This window comes from Arvicola amphibius, chromosome 2, assembly GCF_903992535.2.
Source record: "Arvicola amphibius chromosome 2, mArvAmp1.2, whole genome shotgun sequence".
Lineage (NCBI taxonomy): Eukaryota > Metazoa > Chordata > Mammalia > Rodentia > Cricetidae > Arvicola > Arvicola amphibius.
This window is the reverse complement of record NC_052048.2, coordinates 64,022,623-64,040,738: the sequence shown is the minus strand read 5'-3', so window position 1 is coordinate 64,040,738 and position 18,116 is coordinate 64,022,623. Positions and strand designations below refer to the sequence as shown.

At 37.3% G+C, this 18,116-nt stretch overlaps 1 protein-coding gene across 4 annotated transcripts in view; it reads right to left on the bottom strand.

The window, feature by feature from the left end:
• The window catches only part of Alms1 (ALMS1 centrosome and basal body associated protein), a 122,373-nt gene that overhangs the window by 41,354 nt on the left and 62,903 nt on the right, over nt 1-18,116 (bottom strand). For 3 of the 4 annotated variants that reach the window (XM_038318483.1, XM_038318486.1, XM_038318487.1), the window contains 3 exons: nt 11,288-11,517; nt 9,591-9,716; nt 2,029-2,178 (listed from right to left, as the gene is read on the bottom strand). In XM_038318483.1, coding sequence (XP_038174411.1) covers nt 2,029-2,178; nt 9,591-9,716; nt 11,288-11,517 — 506 coding nt within the window. The remainder of the gene's footprint in view (nt 1-2,028; nt 2,179-9,590; nt 9,717-11,287; nt 11,518-18,116) is intronic. The other variant, XM_038318484.1, reaches the window with a different exon arrangement.

Here is an 18,116-nt window from a genome sequence, read left to right as displayed (position 1 = left end):
ACTTCTGTTTTTAATCTTTTACAAACAATATTCACCAAGTTACATATAAAATTCTGATGCTGGTACAGCAAGCTCTCTTATTGTGCCCAGAGATTAATTTAATGACAACTGAAAACTTTTATTACTATTATGTTTAATTCTCTAATTATGTAGGACTTCCTTAATAAATTTCAATTTTAGAATTGTCTCTATGGTACTCTTACATGTACTTTAGGCTCATTTCTAGTAACCTTATCTTTTACACATCTTTTTAAAAAGATTTTAACTGTCCTAGTAAACATTTGTATAAAAATGTAGGACTGTCACTAATTATTGAACAATATGTGTGTTCAAGAAATAAAATCTGATCAGCAGATCAAGAAATAAAATCTGAACAGCAGCCTATTACTCATTCTTTCTTCCCAATTTATTCAAGACTTGATTTTAAGATTCATAAAAACTGAAGAGAAACCAGAGTGTGTAATACCTGATTTTAAATACAACAACTTCATCAGAAATGCCTGAACTGTGTATAAATGGTAAATACAAAATATGTTTTCCTTTCTTCCTTCACACTATGTTTATACAGTTCGTTATGTGTTGTTACATACACTTACCCTTTTCTCCGTGTAAGTATTCAATAGTGTTAACACCACAAGTTACCTATTTTATTAAAGAAATATTGGCCACTTGAGTGGGTTCTAGCTTGAAACTACTACAAATAGACTGAAGAATCCATGTGGGGCTCAGAGTATAGCTCAATGACAGAATGCATGTTTAGCCTATGTGAGGCCTGAATTCAAAACCCAGCAACACACATACACCATCAGAATATTAATTCACACTCTGACTGGCAGTGAATAAGTTCTTATTGTCCACAGCACAGCGTTTTTCATTTCAGCCATTCTAATGAGTATAGAAGGCTACTGCTTATCAAAAAATAAAAATTTTATATGCAGTTACTGGGTATTACATAGTCTCTTTTGTTCAATTTCTACTGAGCAGAATATCTTCTTCATACTACTTCTTTACACATTCAGAATATATTCTATGGAATGTGCACACTGTAATATTGACTTCCACTCTGATTTGCCTTTATTTCTGTTCACATTTTATAGAATTTTTTTACTTTAACATTCCTTATCCAGCAATAGGTGCCAGTTCTACTTTCTGTTTTGGTTTTTGGAGAGGAATCCAGTTTAATGAAATTTTTCCTTTTTTAAAATTAAGAAGGCATATTCTTCCATTTCTTATAGAAGATCTACCTATCAGTTCATCTACTTTCCTATTAATCTATGTTCCTATGTTTTGGTTTATTTTTTTCTAAAACAGCATCTCACTGGAACTAGCAATCTTCCTGCAATTTTAAATATATTATACTTTCAGAAAATGGCTGCCCTCTATCTAGAGAAAAAGTTGAAAATTCAACAGTTTGACCCAAGAAACCAAGTGTCGGGATCTGAAAGGACTGATAGAGCCCTGATGTGGATGTGAGAGTGACTGTCCTGTTGACAGAGCACAGCCAGGGCTCAGCTGAAGGCGACCAGTGTCACAGAGAAATGTGAGCTAAGGGTAGTCACACATTCTGCCCCCCCCCAGAACACACACACACACACACACACACACACACACACACACACACATACACACATGCCCAAAAATTGAATTTTCACAGGTTGACAGCAAAATCAAACATCATGTGAACTCTTAACTCCCTGTCAAATCCTGCCAGAGTGCCACTCTGCAACATTTGGCAGAGATAAATTCATGAGAATTTTAATTAAGATTTTCTGATATTTAGTATTCAAAATAAGCTTGACTTAGTGTTTATTTCAACAGCTGCAATACATTTTATTTATGTGAAAATGAAGTTTAAAGTTTTCCAATCTCTCTGAAGCACTTTAAATATTCTAACATTTAACTTTGCCATATATACTTAATGTAGGACAAAGTTTCCATAACAAACCAGAAAATGAATAAAGACAATATTCTCACTTCAAATAAAAAGGTTTAGGAAACAAGCTGTAAAACAGGCAAGGTCATCCATACCTGCATTATCTTTCTGAGGGGGCCCCTTTGTTGCGGCCCTCTTACTATAGATCCCTTCTGTATGCTTAATGTTCACAGTGGCGGAAAGGTCATCATCTCTTGTGCCTAGCACTTGAGGTGGAAAGTCTGGGGCAATAGCATCATTGGATCCTACAGAAAAATGAGAAAACATTACACAATTAACACTAAAATAGCCTTGCGGTCAAGGAAGACTTTTTCTTCCCTTAGACCACATCTATGAAAAGAACACACGACGGGGAAGCTGCAGGCCAATCAGACCATCAGTTAAACTGAAACTCAGAGACATATGTAGAATAAACTGCAAAATTATCAGACAGGGAAGAAAATGACAACAGACATGACAAAAAAAAGGGACAGTGATTAGCTCTGGGGACGACCACCAGCTCAGGAAAGCTGCTGAAGGAAGGAGAATGACAGGGAGTGGCTCCTGGTGCTGATTAAAGGAAAAGACACATTCGGTAGTAGTCACCATACGAACACACACAACATGAATGGGAACAAACTGGTCAGGCTGGGCAGTGGGGTACATGAAGAGGAGTACTATTTAAACGTAACAGCAGCGTATGGAATCCTAATCCCCAAGACCATAAAGTTTACTGTACATAAATGAAATATCAATCAAGACTTTTTTTTTTAATCATGGAGTAATTTATAAGCTTTGACTCAGGAAGATTTGTCTAATGTTGGGATGTTCTATGTTGCATGAATAAATTGAAGAGGTCAAAGATGAAAGATTAAGGCCTGTGTGTCAGCAGGAAGGTCCAGCCTCTGATGAACTCAACTTTGAACTACTGTACAAAGGTGTATTTACTGATTGTTACAAAGTTGTTTTTCAAGGTGAAGTATTTCCTCACACCAGGGTCCCTATTCTAATTTAAGTCTCTCTAAAGGAAAGCATCACATGTCCCTGGTACTTTAGTCCTCATTGTGTTGTTTGCAATCCACAATAATCCAAGAGCTCCAGGTGCGTCAGAAGCATCTGGTGACCAAAGCCATGCAAAGACTGTAATGCCCCCAGAAGAACAATTTCACAAATCACAGAAAACAACCATCATTTTCCACAATGATTTTCAAGGTCAAATTACTCCTAGAAAACAACTAGTAACTCTAATGATTTACCCTAGATACAGGGACCCTGCTAGACTCCTACAACACAAAATACTGAAAGAGAGCTACTCATGTAAATCAGAGAAAAGAGCACATATATGTCTAGCCTATGTGAGGCTCAATTCAATCCCCAGCACCATAAAAAATTTTAAAAAAATGTAAAGACAAAAGAAAAAAACTGAAAGGAAAAATTTATGTGACAAAGATTTGAAAGAATTAAGCTTTCTTTTAAATGTATTTCAACATTCCTATATACAATGACAAACAGAGAGATGGCTTAGGTTAAGAGCAATGCCTGCTCTTCCAGAGGTCCTGAGTTCAGAGTTTAATTCCCAGCAACCACATGGTGGTTCACAACTATCTGTAATGAGATCTGGTGTCCTCTTCTGGCCTGCAGGTACACATGCAGGCTAAAGACTGTGTACATAATAAATAAATAAATCTTTTTAAAAAAATTGATAAACAGAAACTAATCTGTTATGTCACATCTATAGGCAAAAACCATTTCTGGACATGTAAAAGCTTATAGTGACTACAAACTTCTATAAAACTGCTTGTCTTTCCAGACCAGGATCCCACACTTTGTATATTTCCTGAGCTCCTAATACTTGCATAATTAATATATAGCTGTTATATTGATAGAATGTTTATGATAGTTATGACTGAACAAGTACCAATCTCATTGATTTAAAACAGCCTGCAAGTTTCCTACCAAGTCTTCTAGATCAAGTCTACAGATGACATGAATCTTCTCATCTTACCTGGTTATCACTTTCTGTCCCTTGCCACTTAGCTCTCTGGCAAGTTTTATTATCCTTTCTTCTACCAAGTCTCCAGAGCTACAGTTCCTCCACAACCATACCTTACTCTTCCTAGGTGTACTATAACTACCAAGGAATGGTTGGTAAAAATAAATGCTTAAGCAAGACATAGTGGCATATGCCTTTAATCCCAGTACTTGGAAGGCAAAGGCAGGTGAATTTCTGAGTTCATGGCCAGCCAGGTCTACACAGTAAGTTTCAGGACAGCCAGTTACATAGAGAGACCTGTCTTGAAAAAAAACAAAAAAAAAAAAAAAAAAAAAAAAGACCAGTGAATGAATGAATGAATGAATGAATAGCATAGAGACACCCTGATTTGAAAAAAACCAACAAATAAATAGACAAATAAATAAATAGATGCTTCCAAGAGTTTTCTTTTATGCTTCAGATTTTAACAGTAAAGGATACAGGTGTACCATTTTAATAGAAAGTAAAAATAGATGCCCCTTCTCTATATATTTTAAGTTACTATATATCATGGTTCAACACAACTCTAATTGGTAGCTATTCTTACCAATCTTTCTACAAACCAGAGCACATGTCTGGAGCAACAAACAATATGAACAATCAGCCCACTACCCTTTTTCCCCCAAGAGTGGTGACCAGGTCAGTTGGGTTAAGCACAACAGATAATTTCTCACAGTTGCAGTGGATGAGCAAGAGAATGCCAGAGAGGCTGAGAGGCAGCTGGAGAAGAGCGCAGACAGCATGTACACAATAGAGAGTATGCTCTTATTTTCCGGCATTTGGGCAGAGCTGAAATACATGTGGATATGGATTTCTATCTGGGGCAGAAAGAGTTAACTTACTTCTTCCAGAACAGTAATTAGAGATCTGGACCCTTCTTGATCATTTGTGTATTTTCATAAAAGCATTCATCTATGATGCAAATAGAGCCTCTTCATGTTACCCCTTGCCAACATCTTTATGTGGCTGTATAACAATACCTCTCTATTCATATGCCCAAAGCAGATATTTATATCATCTTCCCCACATCTGCTTCTTAATCTCCATCTTAGGAAATGTCATTCCTACTCACCCAGTGTTCACTGTGGGAAACAAAAAATCAATTTTTCCAATTGCCTTATCCTACACTCTTGGCATTCTAACAAGTCCAGAGGAAGTGTTCCCTGTGTCTGCTGACTCCTTCTGTATGATGTCACTCTAATTTTTTCCCAGTACTACAAACCCTTCTTCTAAGTGCTGTCTCCACTAACACTTTGGCTCTGAATCTCCCACTTCCCATCTACAAGCTATTATCTCCATATGGAAAATTGGAAAAAATTTACAAATATAAATCAAACTATAGCTACCTACTGCAGCAAAGCACAAATGCTTTTAAATTGCTTACAACCCTGCATGATCTACTGTCAACCACATCTGGCCACCACTCTGCTTTCTTTCTGTTAAAGGACCCTGTACCAGGACTCAGCAAAACAGATCAAAATGGAATCACTTGTGCTAATGACATGCAAGCAAACTCAAACTGTAAGAAGTAGGATCCTGAAGAGACCAGCTTTCAAAATTATACATTTTCACCAACCAGTTGAAAAGAATCAGTTCAGCCTGAGTGGAGGAACAAAGTAAAAGTAACAAACACGTTTACCAACCTAGCATGGCATTCGGCTGGAACATGTTAATTCCTTTTAATACTCACTAGTTCAAAGAACAAATAATGCAGCATGTATCAGAATGGTGTTACTTTACAAAATCCCAAGAATTATAAGTACTCCCTACTGTGTTCATTCATCATGAATGACAGACATATGAGGTACACATTTGGCTACTGTGAACACTACCTCTATGTGTAGTCGGAGGTCGACCACTGGCAAAAGGCATGCTGTCCAGACAAGACAAGCAGGATACAAGAAAAAAGACTGTCAAATCTTGCCAAGACAGGGTAAGACAGTTTTGAAAACTTTCCTGCCTCTAGGCCTTAGACAAAGTTGGTTGCTCCAAAGTTACAAATGAGACTTTGGGGTGACTGCCCAGGTAGCCAACTGTCTCTGTCATTTATAGGACATTTTGGAAGTTGCTTGATTGCACTTCCTATTTACTCAAGTAATGTTCTCACATCTTTGATGGGGTTGAGGACTAGACAGATGTAGTTACTTTCCTCGTTTGACTTGGCCAAGCTTTTTATAAGACAGACTCCTTATGATAGGATAATTATTGAAACATTTAGCAAATGTTTCTTGCTTCATATTGTTTATGCTGATTATAACTCTAATTTTTATTTGATATTTGTTCTTATTGTATATAGTTTGTAATAGGCTTAGAACTCTCTTATTTAAACAAAAGGGGGAGGTGCTGTAGGAACTCCTTCAGCCAGCAGCCTTTAAGATACCAGCCCACTTGGACGTGGCCTCTTATACTATAAATGCCTACGTGAAGCAAACACTTGCTCTTTCTTCCAGCTGCTGGATTCAGTTTCTGTTCCCCGTTCATGTAGAGGGCTGTGATCTGTGAGTCTACTCTTAAATAAATAACCCTTTAATATACCTTTTTTTTTTAAAAAAAAAAAAAATGCTGATTACCAAGAAGATGTGCTTAATTCTTTTGTGTTTTGAATTCCTTTTTGAGCTCTCTCAGGTTTTATGTGGATTTAGCTGGCACATGTTGGTGAGCCAATCTGTAGTGAGAGGTTGCTCGTTCATTCCCAGCTTCTCAGACCCAAAATGATCACACAGAAACTGTAATAATTAAATCACTGCTTGGCCTATTAGTTCAATCTTCTTATTGGCTAGTTTCTTACATCTAAAATTAACCCATTTCTATTAATCTGTATATCGCTACATGGCTGTGGCTTACTGGCAAGGTTCTGGCGCATCTGTCTCCCGTGGGTGGCTACATGGCTTCTCACTGACTCTGCCTTCTTTCTCCCAGAATTCAGTTTAGTTTTCCTGCCTAGCTCTATTCTGCTAAGCCACTGGCCAAAACAGCTTTATTCATTAACCAATAAAAGCAACATATATACATAAGGACTTCTCACACCATCTATGAGCATGGATACACAGATGATTATTTAACATACTGTTTTCATTACTTAGAAGCAGAATTGCTCAAAAAAATTGTTTGGAGTTCTGAAAAATTGTCATGCTGTTTTCCACAGTGGCTATGCCATTTACAGTCCCATCAGCACAAAGATTCTAATTTCTTCATAGCCTCATTGACAAGTCTTTTATATTTAAAGGAATTAGGAGTGATTCTATCAAGTGTGATGTGTGACCTGTTACTGCTTTGGGTTGTAACTGCCTGTGATGATTGATACAAAGTATCTTTTCATGTATTTGTAGATTTAGATTCCCTGAGCATATATAAATCAAAGTATTTTGGGGGCTGGAGAGATGGCTCAGCAGTTAAGAGCAATGCCTGCTCTTCCAAAGGTCCTGAGTTCAATTCCCAGCAACCACATGGTGTCTCACAACCATCTGTAATGAGATCTGGTGCCCTCTTCTGGCCTGCAGGCATACATGCAGACAGAATATTGTATACATAATAAAATAAAAAGTGCAAAAAAATCAAAGTATTTTGTTGTTTGTTGTTGAATTGTAAGTTCTTCACATTTGTCTGGATATTAATTCCTTATAGACAAACATATGGTTTGCAAATATTTTCTCTTGTCCCATATTGGTGGAACATGCCTTTAATCCCAGCACTAGGGAGGCAAAGGCAGGAGGATCTCTGTGAGTCTGAGATCAGGCCATCTACATAGTGAGCTCCAGGCCAGCCAGAGCGGCATATTAAGACTCTATTAAACAAAACAACCTCATATTCTATGAATTATCTTTTTGTTGATAGGATATTCTTTGGTGCACAAGCATTTCAAGTTATTTTTCGATTTCTTCTTTGTTATTTATATTTTGGATATCATGTTACATTTTATGAAGATGTCATTGCCCTATGTAATTTTAATCATCAAGCTTCACATGGCAGCTCACAACCATACAGCAAAGGCAAGCCTGATATGGTGGTGCACACCTTTAATACTGACTCAGAAGGCAGAGACAGGCAGATCTCTGTGAATTCTAGGCCAGCCAAGTCTACATAGAGCAGTGGCTCCCTACACAGAGCAGCCTGTGGGTTGCAACCCCTGGGAATTTGAATGACCTTTCATGGGGGCTGCATATCAGATATCCTAAGTATAAGATATTTATATTATTTATAACAGTAGCAAAATTACAGTCATGAAGTAGCAGTGAAATAGTTTTATGGTCGGGGAGTCACTACAACATGAGGAATTATATTAAAGGGTCATAGTATTAGGAAGGTTAGGAACCACAGCTCTAAAGGGAAGCTCAAATGGAGGAAGTATAGGATCATAGCCATCATTAAGTCCAGGTCTGCCATGAAGTACCCTGCGCTCTTATCAGGAAAGACACAATTCTGCCAGGCGGGCAGGATGACACTGGGAAACAACTGTTCAAAAAAGAACACTGATGTACTTAAAATAATTCTGTCGATATGGAATAGCTTTGCTGTGTAAATCTATCTGCCTAGATGGCCAGATTTATAGTCTCTTATCTGTGGTCAAACTGTTCTGAGCATAACCTGGGCCAGGGACCCAAAAGAAATTTAAGAAGTGCACATTGAATGATTGAGGTAAAGTCTTCTGTTCAATGCCAACTCTTATTTGGATCTTAGCCCCAGTCAGCAGGCGCTTTAATAAAATGTTTTCCTTTCACCTCTAAGTGTACAGTATTTCTCACTGGGAAGGCACATCATTAATCTTACACTTTTGCTCCCGCCTTTGTGGCAACTTAATGGTGTCCCACAGAACTCTGGTATTTGTTCCTTCTCTTTTGTCTGTTCTCACACGAAGTCATCTCAATGGACCTATCGTTAGAGTCACTGTTTCTTCTGCCTGATCGTCTTCTATTGAGCTCCTCTAGCAAATTAATTTTTCCTACTGTGTTTTTTAAGTCCAGAATTATAATATGTCCCCTTCTTTATAATATGGCCCCTTCTTATAATTTCTATCTCTTTATAATGTTGTTTATCTGGTAAGGCCTTAGTTCTCAAAAAGCCATTTAAGTTAGATCACTGAACATATTTTAACTAGTTTAGTATTTGTCTAGTAAGTCTAGTAAGTAAGGGATTCCTCAGGTACTTTTTTTTCTTTGTATGGAACATACTGTATCTTGTGTTTTTCCTTAATATTTTTAGCTGCAAACTTGGACATTTAAATAATACAATATAGCAACTGTTAGAAGTTAGATTCTACTCCCATTGTGTTTAGTAAGTTCTGAACCAAGACTATAAAGACTACACTTGACTGTGTATGGCCCCTCAAGTTTCTACTCAACTTGCATAGTGGTGAGCTAATGCCTGTATCAAGACTGCCTTAAACAGCTGAAACCATGAGTCTTCATGTCTTTAGGCTCTATGCTCATTCTAAAGGTACTTTGACACCAACCCAGGCAGTTGTCAACTCAGTTTTAGCCTTCTCTTTTTTTCTTACACAAAATAACTCACTTATAAATCAAACAACTCACTTATGAATCAACCAGAGGTTGAGCATCAAAACCTCCATATTTCTCTGGGTTTCACAATCAACCAGCCAATACACTTTATTTCTCAAAATAAAATCTTGAATAATTTTTTGCATAATACCTGAATGTGAGCTCTCAACAGTGGTATCTGATTTGGAATCCAGATCTGAAGATAATGTTTTTAATTGTGGAACATAGTACATCGTTGAACTTCCTGATGGCTTATATGGCAACAGTACAGGCTGGGCTGAGGAGTAAAGATCAGAACCATTAGTAAGAAAGCAGCACCAACTCTAACACATGCCAAGTACTTTACACCTGCCAGGCAGTGTTCACATTAAGTGTAACACATATTGTGAAGGATTAGGAACAGGAAGGAAATCAAACCAGGATGAGACTTAACTAGGATGAGGGGGTGCATTTTCAGCAATTTATTCCATAAGCAGATAGCTCTAACTATAAAGCAGTTTATCTTATACAAAATCCAAGCCCCTGCTTACTTTACTCCTACAGACATAAGAAAATAAGTCCACTTCACTTTTTGTATAACAATTTCAAAATAAAGTTATTATAAAAATATGATTTTGAACATTCAGAAAATATACAGATGTAAAAAAGACAAGGTATGACTAAAGATAAGTTTAATTAGATTCTATGTTTTTTCTTCTGTTTACACACTCGTTATTGTAAAATAAAAAGTTAGAGTTCAGTTCTTCTGTTTTATAATAATAGAATATTAATTTTTAGCCTATTCATACATAGAGAACTCTGATATAAATGTAGGTTTAAAATTTTTTAACAGTTGAGTCTCTCCTCTTGTGTTTCTGCCACCACCATAAAAGCAACATATTCCTGGCAAGACTGCAACTGTCCCATATCCTAAATCTCAGAAACAGGCATTTGGAGGCACACCTAAACTACATTTGCCACCTGAGACCTAACTCTGCCAATCTCCAGCTGGCTCACAAGCCTGAGACAGAAAGACAATGTTTTTATTTTAAACAACAGAAAATAATACATACCTGTGTGTAAGACTATGTATGAATTTATATATATTTGGTAATACTACAGACTGGTCCAGGACCTGATACATGTTAGGTATGTATACACATTATCATTGAGCTACATCTACTAGCATCCATGGAAATATTTTTTCATTTGTGTATGTATGTGTTCATGTTTACCCATATGGGGGTGCATGAGCACATGTGCACACATATGTTCACATTTCCATACAGTAGGATTAATGTTCAACCTGAGTAACCAGTGACAGTTTCACAAGCAAGAAATACAAGCTGGGAGGTGGTGGCACATGCCTTTAATCCCAGCACTCGGGAGGCAGAGGCAGGCGGATCTCTGAGTTCGAGGCCAGCCTGGTCTACAAGATCTAGTTCCAGGACAGGCTCTAGAAACTACAGGGAAACCCTGTCTCGAAAAAAAACCAAAAAAAAAAAAAAAAAAAAAAAAAAAAAAAAAAAGAAATACATCATCACTGTGCACTATAAAAAGTCTCATATGTCATATTACTATGAGCCAAACACCTGTCCTAAAAACAGTTCTTACATAATAATAGTATTTTTACAAAAATCATAGGACAATGTCAGCCAACAATAAACAGCATGAATTGCAACATACTCTTATTAACGCCTTCAAAATTAAGATGGAAATCCTATTCTTTTCACAGGTATGCAAACAAAAACTGAATATAGTAACTTTGTAGCAAAATGAGGTTTAATGATGAGAAAAACAGTAACATTTCAAAGACAATTACACATAAAAGGGATGGTTATGATGTAAAACTCAGTTATTGTCCCTTACTGTCTTTGCCAGGAGAAGATGTGATTTCTTGCATCAGAGATGATGAGGCAAACTTGGGTGGCTTTTGACCCGTGGAGCCCAAAGCTTCCTGTCCATAATCATCAACATTAATAAAAATTTCAGAAGAAAACGTGGTCTTTTCTGGACTTTCTGTTGTTATTTGAGTGACTGCATCAGATGATAACTTCCCAGAGGATGTAGGAAAGGGAGCCTTACTCTGTTCTTGTAAACTAATGGGGAGGGAAGAAAAAAAAGGCAAAACAGATCATATCTTTGGTAAAAAATATTTAAGTAATTAGGCATTTGTAAATATAGTGATCTCACATGTAATAACCCATTTTCACAGTATTCCTCATTTTGATACATAGTAAAAAGTGATCAAGCATGTTTCTTATTATTTATTCCAAAATCTACTTTTAATCTTAACTTATAATACTATTATGTAATTTGACTGAAGAAACAGTACTTTCTAGTTGAAATTAATATATATTCATTTATATATATTTAATTTGATAATTACTATAAAACTTTACTAAATCCCAGAGAACACAAAGATAAACATGAAACCAAGTCTTATATTTCAATGGTAAACAAGAAGTTATAAAGGGTGTATGTGTGATAAAGATTATTGAGAATTTTAAATGCTTAAAAATGTTTAGAATTTTTTTTAAAAAAAAGCAAATGAATGACTGAATAACAAACATGTAGACAAAAAGGACAGTTTTACTTTTGAAGAATTCCACTGAACATGCAGATACCTCTCACCCATGAAGTAAAACTCCCACACAAACTCCTAATATAGGCTGGACTTAGTGGCTATATTTCAAAGAATACAGACTAAGAAGTGAGGAAACCAGCCAACACCTGATCAAGGCTGACATCATAATGATGACTTATGAGTATAATTTCCCTGTCTGATTTAAGGGTGAATTTCACCTACGAAAGGCAAAGAGACATTTGCATTGTCATAAGAAAAAGCTATAGGATATGTAGCCTTTAAACAGAATTCACTGATCACCATTCTGGAGCCTGAGAAAGCCAAGACTGAAGCAATGACAGATTCTTTGCCTAGTGAGGGCCTATTTTCTGGTTCACAGATGTTGCCTTCTTACCATGTCTTTACATAATGGAAGGGTCTATACAGCTGTTAGAAGGGGGATCATTTGACAAAGGCATTAATCTCATTAATGAGGTACTCACTCTCACAATCTAAAAGCTTCTTTGAGGTCCTATCACCAAATACCATCATAATGGGGATTAGATTTTAACGTGAATTTTGGAGAGACTAAGTATTCAGAACATAGTATTCTGCTCCTGGTTCCCAAAATTCATGTCCGAGCATGCAAACTGCATTCATCCCATCCCTAATCTTAACTGCAGCAACAACTCAGAAGTTCTGCGTGTCATCTAACATCATCCACACCAGATGCAGATTCAATGTTCAATATATCTGAAAACAAAATGTTCTCCATCTGAGAACCAATAACATAAATCATACCTTAAAATACAATGGTAGGACTAGTATATAATACTCATTGCAAAAAGGAAAAGGAGAAAAAGGTCCCAAGCAAGTCCAATCTTGAATCTCAGAGGCCGGCCTCCAGGTTCCATGACTCTGGCAGACAATGCCCATGGGGCGTCTCACGGTGGAGTCACACCTGAGACAACTAAGAGACGCAGGGACAGAGTATGAAACGGAAGTGAAGCAGCACTGCGCAGTGAACACAGAAGATTCACAGGAACCTGAAATGTTTCCTCTGAAATTATTATGTCCCCAGGATCCTGCGCTCTGGCTCATCAGTGGGAGTGGCACCAATAGTATCTGAAATGCCTTTGGATACAGTCGTTAATTTCTTAGTGAACTGCACCTGGTTGATTCATACTTATTTTATCATATGGCCACTTGGTCATACTACTGGTGCTCTCTGCCAAACACACTATCACATTTTTATAATACAGAAATGCTAAATATTTTCCAAGTTTTAAATCTCCGCTTCTTTTCTTATTAACTACATCTTTAAATCATTTCCTTCATGCAGAAGAGGTGGTGAAAAGAATGGAAGAGCTGGACAGGGAGGGAGGGGCTGCTCTGAAACAGTATCTTTTGGACATACATGGCCATTGCGATCATGAACTCATAGCAGCTGTGGTACCTACACAAGACCTGTGCAGGTTCTAGCCTGTCAATATTCCAGCATGAACAGAGAAAGGGCTCACTGTAGGGTAAAAAGCACCAGTGAAAGAACACCACTAGTCCTACGATCAGAGTCAAGCAAACACACCCTGCCCCTATCTAATTCAGGAACTGAAATCCAACCAATCCCAGAGCACACAATCAATCAATCCCTGAGCATGAAATCCTCCCATGCTTAGGAATTGAGATCCTACCAAATTCCACCATGAAAATCTCCACCTCCAAAAGCTCCAGCCCTATGAAACCTTATATAAGCTCCATACCTGAACAGTTTGGGGCAGCCACTATCCTGGACTCCTCCCTCCCAATAAATCTCTTGAATGGGGTTTGTTCTATCTACTTTCTCCCCAGACTGGAGCAGAGCAGAACCGCTACACTTCCTCTGGGAAACGCCATTAGCAAAGCAAAGCTTAAGAGCTCTCACCAAAGAGGAGCAGAGTGGAGCAGGAACAGAGCAGAACTGTAACACTTTGGCTGGGGAAACTTTCCTTTGCTGGAGCAACATGTTAGACTCTGGGGAAAATGAGCAGAGCTGGAACATTTCTTTGGAGCAGAGCAGAGTTGGGCCAACTTCGCTGGGGTAAACCTCCCCTGATGGAGCAGAGTTATTACACATGCATTAGGGAAACCTTTCTCGGAGGAAGGATGTAAAGCTTTGCTGGGGACAGTCCCCTCTGGAGCAGAGCTGCAACACTTTTGTTGGGATAGCTTTCCCTTCAGAGCTATAGCATTTACTCATGAAGGCCCACCCCTCGATGAGGGATTATTAGCAATTAAAGGTTGCTGAATCAGGAAGAGTTGTCTTCAGGGTGTAGCTATTTCTAGTTAAGTTGCCGATGACCCAGTTAATACTCTACACATATGCAAAATAATAATAAAGTAAAATGAATCAACACTTCTAAAAAAAAATCACTTTTTTCTTGTGTTGTATAACCAACATCTAAGGAAAAAACAAGCTCCACCCTCAACACATTGCTTAGAAATTTCATCACTTACAAGTTCTTTTAAAAACCATTACAGCATCTAGTTTTCCTAACATACATATTGCTTTAAAATCTAGAGCCTGTGTATAAGAGAAAGCTATCTGTGATATTTGTGATTCTGACTCTGGCTTCTTTCAAGCTTAACTTAATATCTCTGCCACTATTCATTTTCCTACAAATGAAATAACTTAATTTTTCTTTACGGTTGAACAAAACTCTATTGTTCATAGCATATTTTCTTTATTCATTTATGTCTTGATAGACATCTAGTCTGATCTCGTGACCTGACTATTGTAGAGAGTGCAACAGTCCGCACAATATGCAGCTGCCTTTATGGCAAACTGACTTAGATTCCTCAGGAATATTCCCAGAACTAGGAGAATGGACCATACAATATTACAGTTTTAGTTTCTGAGGAATTGTCACACTACCTTCCACAGCAATTGTCTTAAAATTTCTCTTCCCGCCAACACTGTACAAGAGTTCCTGTCCACCTTTCTTCTTGCAGCGTTTGTTGTTATCTGACTAGAGTGAGATGGACTCTTTCAAGAACTGCTCATTTGCCCACTGGCAAAATCTCTGAGCAACTGTCCTATTTTAATAGTGAGATGTTGGGAATACTCATTGTATATAGGAACAAAATAAGATTGTCAACATTCCTATTCAACATAGTCAAAGCTGAAAAATAGAAAAAAGGTAAATAAGTCAGAAAGGAAAAAGTCATTTCTTTGATACTAGATATTATGTACACAAATAACCCCCCCCCCCAAAAAAAAACCTATATAGCCTTGGAATAAGTGACTTAAAGTTGGAGGATACAAAATTTAAAATCCATTAATTTTTTTGCATATCAAAAAAGTTAAATTTATAAAATAGAAATATCATACATAATACTATAAAAATATCAAATATCTAATGAGTATAATAAAAGATACAAGAACTCTATCAATGTAGGAAGAAGTTAAGGATGACCTAAAGAAAATTCTAAGTTTCAATCAGTAGCAGATCATTAATCCTATTGAAACAAATTTTAATAAATTTGCAAAAATCATGGCTTAAAGGAGTCAGAGTTATGGAAACAATCAGGAAATATCAACTAATACTCTAGAGAGAGGCATCCTGGCGCTCCAGGCAGAGACCTGGTAAAAGTAGACACACTCTCTTAAACACACAAGATCATGAGAGTGTTCCAAAAAACATGTGGGTTGGAATGATAGAGCAACATGGAGCAACATGACCAGCTGAGTTCTCAATTAGACAATTTTGAGCCAAGACATTAGATCACCAGACTTTTTAAGTAAGTCACATCATTGGACAGAGGAACTGTTGAAAAGCACAGTGAAGGTCTTCCCCAACCCCCAAGGAAAAGAGGATTCTGAAGCTGTCTACAACAGGAACATTGAAGGTAAGGAATTAAAAACCCACCAGACTCTTAATCAAAAGTCAAAAGATCACTCGGAATCTTAGAGCCCTAGTGAGATGAAGTTCCCCTGGAGAAGGTGCAAATGGAGCAAAGCAAGCTCTGTAAGGGCTCAGTTCAAAGACTTTGAAGATGGAACTGAGACTTTCACAAGAAGACTAAAAATTTATGGAGTATAAAAGTTACCCAAAACTTGAGACAAATCAAACAAATTAAACAAACATAAAAACCAAACCTGATTTAAAGAGGATTTGGTGGGGGACAATTCTGTGTTCTGTCAATTACGTTTTAAATAAAGGCTGACTGGCCAGTAGCCAGATAGGAAGTAAAGGCAGGGAAATGAGAACAGAAGTATTCTGGGAAGAAGGAAGTTCTTTCGCAGTCCTGCCCCGCTGAAAAAGGTACCGAGCCATGTGGTTAACATAAATGAGAATAATGGGTTAATTAATGTAAGTTATAAGAGCTAATACGAAGCCTAAGCTAATGGGCTAATCAGTTTATCATTAATGTAGACTCTCTGTGATTTTCTTTGGTGCTTACTAGCTGTGAGAACCAGGCAGGACAGAAACCCCAACAAGCAGGCCCCTCATGTTACAGGTATTCAGATTTTGGGTCCCTTCTAGATCAGCATAGATAGGTTTTTAAATGATTAAGCATTTGCATCTTCCTTTCCTACAACTGGCTACCTGCAGTCAACTGAAGTCTGAAAATAGTATAGACAGTAAGATACACATTGCAACTTGATTAGTAGTTACTAATCTTACTGTGCTCTATAAATTAAACTATGCTACTGGCAAATATTTATAGGGTTCACAGTATATAAAGGTGTCAAGACTACCTACAGTTTCAGCCATCCTATATCAGACCCCATAGACAATGAGACTACTATAGAAAACTCAGGAAAAGTCCATAAAAAACAACCACAGCAAAAAGAAAAAGAACGGAATGAACACATGATAGGGTATGATACTCAATGGATAAAGTTCTATAAAGTAGTATACATATAAATATATTCCCAGAGGAAAAGATATTGTAAAATCAATACATAAGAGTTAATGTAGTCCGGATATGATGACAAAAACCTATAATCCCAGCACTCAGAAAGTGGAGGTAGGAAAATCAGGAATTCACAGTTATCCTCCATTGTACAGTAAGTTCTATGTTATGAGACCCTGCTTCAAAACACCAGCAACAGCAACAGAATAAATAGTTAAGAATTTTTCAAAACAGCTACCAATCTATTAAGACATTAATTTAAGTTAAAAAAAATTCAGTGACTACAAATGAATTAAAAAGCAAAGAAATAACAAAAACATTACACACACACGTAGTATCGGAGCAGCAAAAAGTGACGGCTCAGCAGTTAAGACCACATAACGCTCTTCCAAAGGACCTACATTCAACTCTCAGCACCAAAATCAGATAGCTAACAATCACTTTAAGACCAGCTTCCTGGGGTATCTGACTCATCTGACCTCAGTGGTCACCTGCAGTTACATGCATATACCTACATACAGACACATACACACTTACACATAATTTAATAAATAATAAAAGTCTAAACAAACAAAAAAGCCCACCCTAAATTAGGAGTGGTGGCACAAAGCACTTAATACCAGAGGCAAGGGACTCTGAGTTTTCAGGCCTGCCTAGTCTACATCGTGAGTTCTAGGACAGTTAACACTATGTGGAAAAACACTATCTCAAAAAACAAAACAACAAAAAAACCCTAAAAATTACATTTGACTTTTCAACAAAGATAATGGATCCTTTTAAGATGCTAAAATATAAATTTAATTCTATAATCAAGTGAAACAAATACTTTAAACCTACCAATAAAAACTAGGCAAATTAGAAACATGACACAACAAAACTCTTAATCCCAGCACTCGAGAAGCAAAGCCTGGAGGACTGCAGTTAGAGGCCAGGCTGGGCCACACAGCAGTGCTCAGTCACACACACAAAGGGAAATATGTACCAACAAATATTCACAAATGAAACACAACCTCAGGAAACACTACAGAAAATCGTACAAGGTTTCCCAGTGTAACCACCCTGGCTGTCCTGGAACACTTTCCATAGATCAGGCTGGCCTCGAACTCACAGAGATCTGTCTGCCTCTGCCTCTGCCTCTGCCTCCTGAGTGCTGAGATTAAAGGTGTGTACCACCACCACCACCTGGTCTACAGAAAATCTTTTAAGTTAAAGTAAAATAATCCAACACAATTCAGA